We start from the raw sequence: 14,376 nt of genomic DNA on the forward strand, positions 1-14,376 counted from the left end.
TTTATAGGAGTTTAAGTGGAAAAGTTTCTTTCCCCACCTCAGCTTATTTTTGTTAACTAAGTCAGAACCCCAAAATTGTTGTTCTGATTTTTAGATATGGAGCTGAGGAAAGTATCATATAAAGTACACAATAAAAGCATGGGTTTCCCCTTTCTTCTTCGAGAAGTCAAATGAACTAAAAAGAAACTAAATATGGAAGGGCATAATAAGGGGGGGGGGGCGAGATTTGAAAATTTAGTCCCAGAAACTAACAAGTGGGCTCTATTTAAACCAAGTTATCCCTCCCCATATCTTCCTTTCCAAGAAATAAGTAACATAAAGATCATTACTCTTAGGTTTAGTGACCCAAATCCAGCCACATAATGTCATTCTGTGTCATTTGTGATGGGGAAGTGCCTGAGTCTGAGCAGAAGCCAACTCCGCGGTTAGACACAACTATACTTGGGGAAAAACAAGCCAGGGGATAAAAATCTTCGTAGGCCCACAGAGTAAAGAGAGGTCAGGTTGGTCCCGGATGCCGATCTAGTGCATCCTTTTTCATCCTGTCAGCCACGACTCCTTCTTCACCCAGCCACTGCCTGAGTACCTTCAGCTCCTTTTATGGAGTAAGGATGCCAGCACACCCTGCCATCAGCAGTCTGGCACCCCTAGCCTCCCGGGCACACCTTCCTGTGTTATCCTGATTTGCACTCCCTGAGGCTACAGGAGAAGAAACATTTCTAAAGGTTGTCTTCCTTTCTTAATCTGTAGAAAGATTTGGAAAATAGCCTACTGAGTATAGAAGAGAAGCAGCAGGCATTTACCAGAGTTGCTTCTCTTTCTCTCCTGCCCTGACCGGGGAAAGAGAAAAGAGGCAAGAAGCAAAGAAGGCGCTCAGAATGGAAGAGAGAAAGGAGCTTCCCCGGATTCTCCCAGGCGGTTACATCCCCGGGCCGTGATTCTGCTCAGTGATTCTGCTGCGGGCGGTGCAAGCTACCTTTCTTCCAAGGCGGCCAAGGTTCAGAAAGCTGCCACACTGTGGGTACGAGCGCTGCCTGCTGATAACAGCGAAGAGGAGGCAGGCGGGAGACTAAGGCAGGTTCCCGCCCAGCATGTAATCCCGCCCACAGAAGCCCCGGCTACTCGTCACCCACCCCCAAACCCTCAACAGAAGGGGAGCCTCGTATCTGTCTGCGGAGGTGGAGGAACTGAGCCCTCCTTTTCCCCGCCATTCGGACCAATAGTTAGATGGGAGGTGCGTCTTTGGTCTCCGCCCCCGCTAGGGAAACTTGGAGGAGGAGAAAACTTTGTACAGAGTCGGAGAGAGCTGGACATAACACATACCCTGGAGAGCAGAGGAAGATGAACTGCTCTAGATCTGAGCCCCAACAAAAGCGGATCCCGAACGGTCCTCAGGACGCAGGAAATTCTTGCAACCCCAGCAGCCGGCCTCGATAGGCATCCTCGGCCGGACCGTTGCGAGACCCGGGACCACCTGTGTCCACCTGTGGGGCAAGATCTTTGAGTGTCAGTGCCTACCTGCGTAAGCGCCAGACCTCGGGGACCTTCACTATCCCACGGAGTTAAAAAGGCGGGGCAGCCCTCTATTTGCGGGAAACCCTCAGAAATCCAGTCCCCGAAAAATTAATTCACCCACATCCTTCTGTACATCCCACTCTCCTCCAGATTTTCTTGATTCTCCTAAAACAAAGGCAGACTGAGCTTACCTTTTTAGCCTCAACAGCAGGAGGGCAGAGCAGACTCGAACCCTACGTTAAGAAAGAGAAGCTTGGCAAAGCTCCACGAGAAAGGGGACAAAAGGCTGTGAAGGAAAGTGAAGGTGTTTCAAAAGGAATTAAGTGTTCTGAGGAACCTCTGGTGACGCCGCCGCCGCAGGTGAGAACTGGGGGATTTAGGGGATTAAGGTGGGAGGAAGAAGGGGGACAGAGGAGGGAAGAGGGTAGCTTTGACAGGAGGCGAGATGCTGCCCTAAATTGGGAGAGGTAAAAGAGTACAAGGTCACATAGCAAGGGGAAATAAGATTCCCGCCCCCCCTTACACAAAGAGCGCCCTTAACTTAAAAAAAAATGAATATTATTAAATAAAAAAATCAAGTCCTTTGCAAGACAGTTTTTCTCCTTGCCCTGGATCCTAATTTTCTGGGGGGAGAGGGGGGTTGGAGGCAGGTGGAAGGAGGGCGCGAGAAGATGCTGAAAGAAAAAAAGGAGGGAATCATTTTAAAAACAAACCAAAACCCTACATCCTTCATGCTGTTACAAATGCTGGTTAAGCTCGTAGATTTTTATGTAGATAAAACTTGATTATCATCCGCATGAATTATATGCTTAGACTTATTATATATGATGTATGAAAGCTGAGCCCCAGAGAAAATTCATTGCTGCTGAATGCTCATCTCTCTCTCTCTCTCTCTCTCTCTCTCTCTCTCTCTCTCTCTCTCTCTCTCTCTCATTTTTCTCTTTGTCTCCCTCTCCCTTCCTCCCACTCCCCCACCTCCTGGGCTCCATCCCCTTTAGCCATCGCCATGTCCTCCATTGAGACCAATGTCTCTGCCACGGAAGAATTAAAACTCCCTCCCGCGACAATTCCAGCGGTGATGTTCATCTTCGGCGTGGTGGGCAACCTGATAGCTATCGTGGTTTTGTGCAAATCGCGAAAGGAACAAAAGGAGACGACCTTTTACACATTGGTGTGCGGACTGGCAGTCACCGACCTGCTCGGTACCTCGCTGGTCAGCCCGGTTACTATTGCCACCTACGTGAAGGGAGAATGGCCCGGGGGCGCTGGGCTGTGCGAGTACAGCACCTTTATCCTCCTCTTTTTCGGCCTCTCGGGTCTCAGCATCATCTGCGCCATGAGTATCGAACGCTACCTGGCCATCAACCACGCCTACTTTTATAGCCATTACGTGGACAAGAAGCTAGCCGGACTCACACTCTTTGCAGTTTATGTCTCCAATGTGCTCTTCTGCGCCCTGCCCAGCATGGGACTTGGGAGCTCCAAGCTTCAGTTCCCCAGTACCTGGTGTTTCATAGATTGGCGCACCAATGTGACCACTCACGCCGCCTTCTCCTACATGTATGCCGGCTTCAGTTCCTTCCTTATCCTGGTTACCGTTCTCTGTAACGTGCTGGTCTGCGTGGCGCTCATCCGCATGCACCGCCAGTTTGTGCGCCGCACCTCGCTGGGCACCGACAGCCACCACCACGCTGCCGCTGCCGTGGTCTCCGCCGCCTCCACCAGCCTGGCCTCCTGCTCCGGCGTCCCTCGTCTCAGTGATTTTCGTAGGCGGAGGAGCTTCCGCCGCATCGCCGGTGCGGAGATCCAGATGGTCATCTTACTCATTGCAACCTCTCTGGTGGTCCTCATCTGCTCCATTCCTCTCGTGGTGAGTTAGCCAAAATCCTATGAGAATCCAGGAACCGCCGAACTGGAAGGGATGAATTAGACTAGCTTACTCACTTTTACAGATCAGAGAGCTGGTTCGGAGATGAAAACTGCCTAAGCTGAAGTGTTAGGGAACGATCCAGGCCTAGAACCCAGGCTTCCTGATTCAGGCTAGGACTTTTTCCCTATCACCTAGCTACTGTAGGTGGAACAATTTCTGTTGAACTTTTCTCTGCTAGTGTTTCCCCGTTTGCTCCTTCCCTTTAGCAAATATCTAATTTCCATTGTTTTGTCATCTCAGCATCTCCCAAGGTCTTTTATATATATTCCAGGCTACTCTTGAATCAGTCGCATGCTGGTTTCACACCTCTTCATGGCAAACTCTGCCCACAAGGATTTGAGAAGGCTTTTCTAATGGTTTTTTTTTTTCCTTTATAGTATTTTTTTTCTTTCCTTATCTTAGCCAGATGTCCATCTCCTGTGTCTTCTTGCCATTTGAGAAATTTGCCAGATGTAGGAAGAATAAAGTAGAATGCTCTCTTCCTTAGACAGGTTTTATTTATTTTTTTATCCCTTTCTTTTTCCACAATGTTAAAATAGAACCTGAGGTTGACCATAGTCTACAAAGATGGGGTTTTAAAAGAACTTTTTAATTAAAATCATTAAAAAACTAATTTTGAGCTCCAAAGGGACCAGATTTTTAAATCATCTGTAGTTCAACAGAGAAAGAAACGAAGACTCAGATACCTCTGTCCAACACAGAGTCAACACACAATTCTGGGTCTCAGTTGCCAATCTGGTGCTATTCCAACTACGCCTCATTTTTCTTTCAAAGAAAATTCCCTTAAATTTTCATAATCATCTATTTCTGCACTAATACAAAACTGATCATTCACATGCATTTATAATAATTCATATAGATAAATATAAAGATATCTTCCTTTACAGACCAAGTATGATTCTGACATCCAAATAAATACCATTGGGCTTTGGTAAAAAATAGTTTTATTTTTGATAGGTTTGGTTTTATTATATATTATTTGCCATACCCACCTAAATAGATATATATTAAGTATAAACCTATGGTTTCTTTCATATAGGGAACTCTCTCCCAGGTGAAGGAGCTCCCTCTACAGATTCTCTGCATTTTGCAATCTGAGTTACCTTGGAGAGAACTGAGAGATTTGTTTAGTGTCAGAAGCAGGATTTGAACCAAGATCTTTTGACTTTGAAGCCATCTCATTGTGGCCTCTTGTAAACTGTAAAATTGATACTTAAAAAAAATAGCTAAATTTTAATCTGGTGTTATTTTCAGCTGGAAATTCACCATCAGTTCACAATCACTGGACAAATCAAGTCTTCCTTGCACTGTTTGGGATATATGACAATATATAATAAAGCTAATATTATTTGTCACCAACCACACAGGAATCTTGATTGTTTAAATAGAGTGTAATTAAAGTGAATATAAATGCAGTAATTTAAGGATGAATGGGAGCCAGCTGACAATAGCATCTTGCCAGAGTATAAAAACAGAAGCACAAAATATGGCTGAAAGGGTCTAATATAATCTGCAGAGTTATGTCACTTTTGCTATATAAATGTTTTACTTTCCTTATCAGTGGCAAGAAATAAAATGAGATTTTGGAAGTAACAAGTTTCTTGTTGCTAGAGCTGTAATTCTTTGGTCTTTTCTCCTGGCTTCACAGTATAGTAAATAATAATGTGAATAGTTCTTATAGAACAACTATTTTGTAGAAGAACTAGGAAGTTAAACAACATGTAATTCAATTTTTTTTTAAAAAAAAAAAGGATATATCTACAAAGAACAGTAGTTTTCCTTGGGAAAATGCCTCCTTCCAAGATGTGAAAAGTTTATCCTATGAATTTACAAGTCAAAATCATTTTTGATCAAGTTCTCCTACTTATTCGAAACAAATTCAGCAAGAAAAAAAAAATAACTCATAACAAGCAAGCTAAAAGTACACTTTGAGTGTCCTCCATCCTATATAGGATGAGAAAAGTAAGATATATATAGGAGAGAAAGTAAGAAATCATCAGTCTGTGAATGAGACATTTGAATAAGATAAGCACTGAAACACCTTTGGAAGGAATCTGTGGCTGAATTTTTTTTTAAGCTTTAAAAAGGCAATAATGAAAATTAAAAGGTTTTTTTTTATTCATGATTAAAAAATGAAACAAAAGTGATAAAAAATTTAATAAAAATTAACTATCTTGAACACTAAAATTATAGCATAAGATTATGTACTGCTTGACAAGTTTATGAATGTGTGTATTGAGATAAGAGATTATTTAAAAGTGAATAATCATTAAGCCTAAGCTTCAATTTTGGGAAATGAGTTAACTGGACCTATCGTGTCAGTCATGTCTGTCTGAAGTTCAAAGCCTTCAGACCATTTAAGTCAAGCAGATAATGGTGATAGATCATAAAAAAAAAAGTTTACTTATATTCTCAAAAATTTGTGACAAGATAATCAGGATAACAAAATGCTATGAAGTAAATGTCAAATTTATTTTGAATAAAATTAATTGAAATTAATTTTGAAAAGTTGTAATAGAAAAAAAATGATGATACTTTACCAGTTGTGATCTCTTCTGCTAAAACTTGAGTAAAGAACTATTCCTGTTCAGAGAATGGCTATAAATTATTCCACATTCAGTTGAGTCTTTGAAGGAATTTTTATCTGGATAACAAATTGAAATTTATTGAACTAAGCCATAAACAGAAAAATGCTACCTTTTGAGACACTCTTAAGAAGACGATAGAAAATTAGCCATTTATACATTCTTGAAGGAATTCAAGTTGAAATTAATTGAATCTACAGAATTCTACAAATGTCATAAAGAGAAAACAGATAGTGGGAATGATACACTTATGATTATTTCATCCATTCATCCAGTTTCAAAATCCAGGAAGGTTGGAAGAAATAATATCTCTACTCTTGAGATAAACAAAAAAAGGAATGTATACTCTAGAAAGTGTCAGAGAAGACTGCCACCAAAGGGTCTTAAATGCAATAGCTAGATCAATTTCTGAATGTTCATGTTTGCAGCTCTCCAAGGAAAGATAATCACTGTAATCAAATAATCATGCTTCAGGATGTGAGCCAATTTGCTGAAGGATCTGGAAAATATAAATTTATATTTTTTTATCTCCATGCACAATCAGCCAAATGTAAGGTGTTTGGGGTTTTGGTTTTTTTTTGGGGGGGGGGAGTTTGGGGTTTTTTGCTTTTGTTATTCCAAACTTAAGCACAGTTCATTGGCAAATTAGTCAAAAGTAACAACCCTGGCTTAATATGTCCCTAATTAGTCTAAAAAATGACTGGCCATAGGGGATTTTGTCTTGCTTTGTTTTTTGTTTACTATTAAATCAATTGTCTCTATAAAGCATTTGCTAGCATGTGATTAGGAGAGGTTTATAAAGACAGATGAAAACCAGGTAAAAGAATACTTCTTTGTTTATGGTTAAAGAGAGCAGTATAATGCCGTGGAGGCAATTCAGGCTAGATTAGACAATTCAGGTTTAAGTAAACAAATAACACAAGAACAGATTTTGATGCTGTTAGAGCAGAATCTGAAATGTTTTTGTTTTTTTTTAATTTCTCAAGCTTATCTCCTCACTAGATAACTTGAAGCATTAGATAGGCTTTACTTTAAATAGGTTAGTTCACCTTTTAGAAACTATAGTTAACATCATTAACCTTCTCCCTCACATCTTAACTTTCTTCCATATTGGTAAAGTCCATTGATGATAGTAATTACTTTATCACAGTTGCATGTTTGCTAATGATTTGATAACTTTCCAGTAATTTTTTACTCTTAGAGGCAGATATTTTTTCAGATGATACCATATCTTGTATTGCATGTGAAGAATTTTCTAAGAGATTTTACCATGTACTATCTCTTTATCTTTTTAATATTTTGTCACTTCACCATCAAAGGCTTTGCTCTCTGTATCTATTCCCCACATACTCAGATCTTGGGCGTATTCCCATCCTCTTTGAATCACTTGCCACCCTTACACTTCATTTTATACTTCTTCATATCAACCTCACTATAGCTTTATTAACTCCATTTTAAAGACCAAGAAAATTGATGTTTAGAAAAGCCAAGCAATATGTTACCAGTTAGTGACAGAGTCAGACAAGAATATTTGAACCTGGATCCTCTGGGTCCTAATCCAAAGGTCTTTTTATACCACTATATGTATCTAACTGGGACATTTCTGTCAACTTTCTGGTGAACAAATACTTCCTAAAACATGCTACCTACAGAATGTTAACCTGCATTCTTTCAGTATTGAGGGGTTTTGTTTAGAATTTTTTTTTAAAAGGAGTATTTTTTAGGGACTTTAATAATAGTTGCACCAATGTTAGCCTTCTCACAAAATAACTAGCTGAGTACACACAAACCCTGTTAAATAGGTACCACAGAGCCTCAGTAAGAGGCCACTTTCAGGCATTTGAAAACATAATTTCTTTACTGGGTTATTAAATCATTTTAATTAGAATGTCAGCATCCTTTCTCAGTAAACTATTCCTTGCTTTCTGTTGAAATGATGCTAATTATGGACTATAGTTGTTCAGATGTTTTTTCAGCCACATCCGACTCTCCATGACCCCATTTAGGTTTTCTTGGCAGAGATATTGGAATATTTTGGCATTTCCTTTTCCAGCTCATTTTACAAATGAGAAAATTAAGGCAGAGTTAGGTGACTTGCCTAGGGTCACACAGTTAGTGTCTGGGGCTAGATTTGAACACAGAAAGATGTCTTTCTGACTCAAGATCCAGCACTTCATCTACTGTGCCGCCTAGGTACCTAATAATTATGGACTAAATCTGTAATTTTTGCCTTATAACTTTCAAATTGTGTTTCATTGAACTTCAGACTTTTATAAAAGCACCTCTAGAGGTTCCTGGAAAAGAGGCAAAGCTATGGTAGAAGTATTTTGTGACCATCCTGGCCTTATCCCCACATTACCCCAGCAAGGTTCAGGGAAAGGCAAGGCTGAAGTTTCCACAGATTCAAGAAGTTATAAAGTCACTTCCTAACCATTGCCAAGAAGAAACCACATATATAAGTCAGCAGTTACTCTAAACCAGATTAATTTCTTGAAATTAGATGGTTTTTTGTCTTCTATTTTTTAACCTACATTATATCAAGATTTTTTTTTTCTGACTCAGACTGTTTTATCAATACTGTACCTTCCCCATAATGAAAACTGCCTGGACATGTTTGTTTTGTGTAACATTTAGAGCATGTTGAACAGGAATTTTTTTTAAATGCTCTCAATTTTCCCACATAATTGAATTGCTTCTCCAGATGTATTCATTCTGATATAGGCTTTTTACACTCTGGGAAAAGCAGATCAAATAGCTACAATAATGTATTTATATAAAACACCATAAAAAGCTGTATCTTAAAGTAAAATCTCCTTGGAAAGTAAATGGACATGAGATTTTACCAACACTTTTGAAAGAGTTCCATTAACAAATACCTAAAAAGTTTAACAATAGTCCATCCTCCTCAACTTTGACTGGTTTAAATATTTTTACCACAAGAGATTAAAATAGAAATGTGTTCTTCTTAACATGGCTGTCATCCATCCATGGCCTTTTAGCACTGTGTGGGCAAGCATTCATTCTAGACATTACCACTATAGTTTGACTACTAGGTAAACAAAACCACAGAGATGCTACTCTCCTTGCTTGTAGTTCTCCATCCAAGTCAGTGGTGAAAGAAGGCTTGTGCTCTGTGAGTTAGTACTAACCACCAACGTGCTAAACATTCAGTGACATTCTCAGTTCTCCAAGATACTGCAATGGATTTCAAAAAAGAACTGTGTTCTTTAACAACTTCATCTCTCTCACGAATTTTCTAAGAATTTCTCTTCTTTCACTAGTCTCTTGAGGTTGGGGTGTTAAGGGGCGGAGGCAGGCAGCATCTGACTATTTCAAAGTCAACACTTTTCACTAGACACAGAATTTACATTTAAGCGAGGTTGCGTTGATTATCCTTAATTGCCAGTTTAGAAACTGAAAAACTAAGTTAGTTAGCATCTCTAGTGAGATCATTGGAGTGGCCCTGCCACCTAGTGGCCATAATTCTCCAGTCTTGATGAATTTATGTTACAAATTTATCGCACTATTATGCACCGAACACTGACAAAGTTGTCTTTTTTTTTTAATTGAGATACTCTGTTTACATTACTTGTATTTACAATATTTATGGCATTTACTTTTTTAAAAATTCAAGACAAGGGCAACTAGATGGTGCAGTGGATAGAGCACTGACCCTGAAGTTAGGAGGACCTGAGTTCAAATGCTACCACAGACAATATGTCCTAGCTGTGTGACTCTGAGCAAGTCACTTCGCCCCAATTGCTCCAGCCAAAAAAGAAAAAAAAATTCAATACAATATTTGCATTACTTGGGCACCTGGGTAGTACCATAGGTGAGGTCTAAAGTCAGGAAGACATCTTCCTAAATTCAAATTCAGCCTCAGGCACTTACTAGCTGTGTGACCCTGGACCAGTCACAACTAACCCTGTTTGCCTTAGTTTCCTCATCTGTAAAATGAGTTGGAACAGGAAATGGCAAACCATTCCTTTATCTCTTCCCAAAAAACTGCAAATGGGATTACAAAGAGTCAAGTGTGACTGAAAAATACCTGAACAACAACAATTTATATTACTTATAGATAATAAGTAGAGAGGTAAATAAAGAAGATACCTGTAAATATATAAATTGGAAGTGATATTAGTGTATTCTGTCAAAAGCTCTACTGTAGGAAAGTCGTGGTAACATCTATCCTTTAATAAAACAAACAAATGAACAAATAAATAAATAAGGACCTATATTTTCATCTTTGGAGGAAAATGGGAGGGGCGGGGGAGTGTTGAAGAATTCCCTCCATTCACGAAAATTGAAAGATTATTGGTATATCTAGTTTCAGAAGCTGCCAATGGATTTTGAGAGAGCAAGGGGTTACCCAGAGTATATCAGAAGTAGAACCTAAATCCAGATTCTTTTCTCTCCAAGACTAGCCTTCTATTTTCTTTGCTTCTTTGTCTCTTTAATATCTATACCAGACCTAGAAAAGTGATGATCAGACTCCTGACATATTTCTGAGTATTTTCTAAAATGTTACTACATGACATAGAAAATGAATTAAAATTATTACGCCAAACTGGCTGACATTGTATGTAAAATATGTGTTCATCTCTCTTCCAAAGATTAACTCTATATAAATCACTATGACCATTTTATTTTTAGTAATAATAATAATATAAAGCAGTTAAATATTTAACTCTTTCTTCACAAAAGCCTAGTAAGATAGGCCATTCAAGTTTCATTATCCTCATTTTACACATAAGAACACAGTCTCTGAAAGTTTCAATGATTTGCCTTTTGTCACAAAGCTAAAGTGCTATAGTTTGGGTTAATTGATATCTGATTTACTATTTAAAAACAAGAAATTTTAAAATGTATGGTAATCTCATTCACTGAAATAATTGAACAATAAGTGATTTTTTTATTTTTGTCAAAAGTGCTTTTATCTTAATAACTTTGTTCAAATCTTTTAGAAATGTATTTGTCCCTTTTCTCTCTCCTCCTAAGTGGAGGCTATAAAACATCATTTAATGCTTGCCTTATAATTCAGGGTCATTATTAGTAAAGGCTAAATTACTGTGCAATTCTAGACATAGAATTGACAATAATAGCTTCATTGGCTACTGAAGATAATGGCATGTTTGCCCTTACGTTAAATAATACAATGTACTATTGTGGTTTTTTGAACCCCTATGTTTGCTTTTTGTCATTTTTCCATTTTCTCCATTATCCACTGTTGACTCCTCTATTTCAGTGTACTTTCCTCTAACAACTCCTCTTCCAGCTTCTACTTTGCTGCATATAATGTTTTAACCTGGGGGAAAAGCAAAATAAATATATTGAAATCATTCTTTACATATGAATAAATAGGTTCTGAATAAGTATTTGACATACTGTGGCTTCTGAAACATTGATTATTAAATGAACTATTTAAAAGATTTGTAAAAATCAAAAGTTAGTTTTTATTTTTCTTTTTTTATATTTTTTCCTAAAAGGATTCAAAATAAAAAAAAATAACATGCATAATAAAAAATTATCTCCATTAAAGGATTTCTTTAAAATATTTGTAATCAGATTGTATGTTTCTAATATGCCCAGTCACCTTTAGAGAAAAGAAATATAAAATCTTTCTAATCAAATTAGGTTCTGGGATCATTAGATAGCCTCGATGTGAGAAGTTTTTTTTTAAATCTGTATGAATTTTCATCATTCAGTAAGCAGCTGCCTACCTGATTAATTCCAGTAAACCTGTATTTGGAAGAATTAGTTTCCTTGACAGAACAGCCATTTCTAAACTATATAAAAAAGGGCAACTCTAGATTTGTCTATGAAGACTTGAATGAAACAGGAGTTTCATTTTCAATAGTGGTAATAACATGGCACTTAAGTAAGCCTTGAACATGTATATTAATATGATAGAAGTGAAAGATAAAATGTATCTAAAACAATTCAACAAAATTTTTTATGCACTGAACAGTGATCTAAAAAAAGATGGAATCTTAATCTATTAGCTAGAAGGCAAAAGTGATATAATGTGAGGTCCATTCTCATTTTACAGTGTTCTTGAAGTTTTTGCTAAAACCCTTCACTTTCCTCTTGCTACAATCTGCCATGAATTAGCAAAGGTTGGTTTGTTTGTTTTCCAAAATGCTTTTTCCTGGACCAAATTTAAGTTTTGGTGTATCTGTTTTAGGTGCGTGTCTTCGTGAACCAATTGTACCAACCGGAACCTGAGAAGAATATCAGCATGAACCCTGACCTGCAGGCTATTCGAATTGCTTCGGTGAACCCTATTCTGGACCCTTGGATCTATATCCTTCTCCGAAAGACGGTGCTCAGTAAAGCAATAGAGAAAATCAAATGTCTCTTTTGCCGCATTGGAGGGGGTCACAGGGAACAGTCAGGGGGCAACTTCAACTGTACTGGCCACCGGACATCTGCCATGTCCAGCCCCTCGAGATCATTCATTTCCCGGGAACTGAAAGAGGTCAGCAGTACCTCCCAGACTCTCCTTTACATGCCTGAGCTCAGTGAAGCTGCCTCTGGAGGCCGTAATTTGTTGCCGGGAGTTGGGCCCGGGGTGCCCCCATCAGACACCACCTCACTGAGGACTATGAGAAGCTCAGAGACTTCAGACACCTCCCAGGAGCAGGACTCAGAGAGTGTGATATTAGTCAATGAAGCTGACAGGAACTGTAGAGCAACAGGCCCCGCACATAAGGGAGGCTCTCTGCAAGTCACTTTCCCTAATGAAACATTAAACTATTCAGAAAAGTGTATATAGTGGGTATGTGACAGATAACCATGCTATTTCCAGTACCTTGTAGGTAAGGTCTAGAGCACTCGAAACATAAGGAGGGATCTGGTCGGGCTCTGAAGGGCCTTTTTGTCTTTCCACCCACTCCAGAGCAGTGTTTCCTGATTGCAAATCAGGCACGCCTCCTGGACTTCAGACACACTCAATGCCATGGTTGTGATGTGTCTGAATAGGACTGCTTCCAGGACTTGATGTCTGGAAGAATCCAGTCTTTGCCTCTCTCAAGGTGGTAGACACTTTGTTGTTTCCTTGGCATCAGGAACTGAAATATTTGGCACTGATCAATAATTCAGATCCTAAGAGGCTTCCATTCAGATAAACTACAAGAACTATTTGGTAGACAATTTCAGTGTCTCACTAAAGCATGAAAATGTGAATTTTTATTGCTGTATATATCATGATTGAAAGTATTTAATGTATTTTCTTCTCTGTGAGAAGGTTTTTATTATTAATACAAAGTATGATGGAATAATGGCATATTTTTCCTCCCAATATTACCTGCTGATGTTATAGATGCTACAGGTGTATGATTAATTATTCATGAGTTATGTTCAGGCCAAGCTGTGATTGGTTGATTGTTGATGATGGAACCAGTAGATCTGAAATTTTAATGAGAGCATTTAGTAATATCAGAAGGATAAAGAAAAAAAATAATGATTGGGCTATACTTTTCAAATTTTAAGTGCTAAAGATTCTTTCCAAAATATTTATTACTATACATATTAAAAGAAAGAGAAATGTTCTTCCTTCAAAGGAAATCATTCTTTTAGGAAAGCTAAATATGCTGGTAAATATTTTCCTTTTAAATCTCCACTAGCACATCAATTTTAGAAGTGTGCTATGAATTTGGATGTCTTTAAGCGAATAAAGCCCAAACTGAAATGTGCAATGTAAAAAAAAAAAAAAAATGCAAATTTTGCATTTCTTTTTTCATGAAAATAAAATGTACATATTTTCAGTAGTTGCAGGAGGGAAAAGCTACAATCACAACATTTAAGAAAGTTCTTATTTGCTAGATTTGGAAAAATTGGACTATTTGGTCTTCCACAGGGCAGTAATGAAAGTGTACCTATATAAGGAATGTAGAAGAACGTTCTTTCAGGATCTCCTTATAACAGTTTATTGTATCACACATTAATCTTGTACAGAAATTTGGAGGAGCCTTTTTCAAAGAAATATTAAGCATGTTCTGTTGCCTAAAGTGTTTTGTGAATTGCTTTATTGTAATTAAATTCTGAGCCTGTTATTGGTATTGTTTGAAAAGTTGTTGTGCCTAGTGAAATTACTTTGGTGATCACAATAAAATAAAATAAAAAAAAAACATTCAGTGAGATATGAACGCTCCACAATTTTGAAAAGCTTGTAGAACTTTAGAATTGAATCATTCAATTCACAACTTATTCCAAGTCACAACTTTCAAAGCCATTTGGATCCTTAATTAAAGTTTTTTGTCCTATACAGTAAGTGTCAGGATATACAAATATCTATGATGCTCTTTCCTTGTTTCAAAATACTGCCAAGAATATTTACAAACCCAC

General features: G+C 38.1%; 1 protein-coding gene across 1 annotated transcript; it reads left to right on the forward strand.

Annotated features, from left to right (window-relative positions):
- The first annotated feature begins 1,137 nt into the window (after nucleotides 1–1,137).
- Nucleotides 1,138–14,084, forward strand: PTGER4 (prostaglandin E receptor 4). Its single transcript, XM_003759925.4, has 3 exons — nucleotides 1,138–1,875; nucleotides 2,514–3,385; nucleotides 12,215–14,084. Exons 2-3 carry the CDS (start codon nucleotides 2,522–2,524, stop codon nucleotides 12,803–12,805), a joined length of 1,455 nt encoding a protein of 484 aa, XP_003759973.1. The 5' UTR covers nucleotides 1,138–1,875; nucleotides 2,514–2,521; the 3' UTR covers nucleotides 12,806–14,084.
- Nucleotides 14,085–14,376: the final 292 nt, after the last annotated feature.

This window comes from Sarcophilus harrisii, chromosome 1, assembly GCF_902635505.1.
Source record: "Sarcophilus harrisii chromosome 1, mSarHar1.11, whole genome shotgun sequence".
Lineage (NCBI taxonomy): Eukaryota > Metazoa > Chordata > Mammalia > Dasyuromorphia > Dasyuridae > Sarcophilus > Sarcophilus harrisii.

What these genes read in the sequence shown, in the direction of transcription:
- PTGER4 (XM_003759925.4), top strand. Translation starts at nt 2,522, where the DNA reads ATGTCCTCCATTGAGACCAATGTCTCTGCCACGGAAGAATTAAAACTC. An exon ending in TCTGCTCCATTCCTCTCGTG is followed by an intron (nt 3,386 to 12,214) that starts GTGAGTTAGCCA and finishes TATCTGTTTTAG; the next exon opens with GTGCGTGTCTTCGTGAACCA.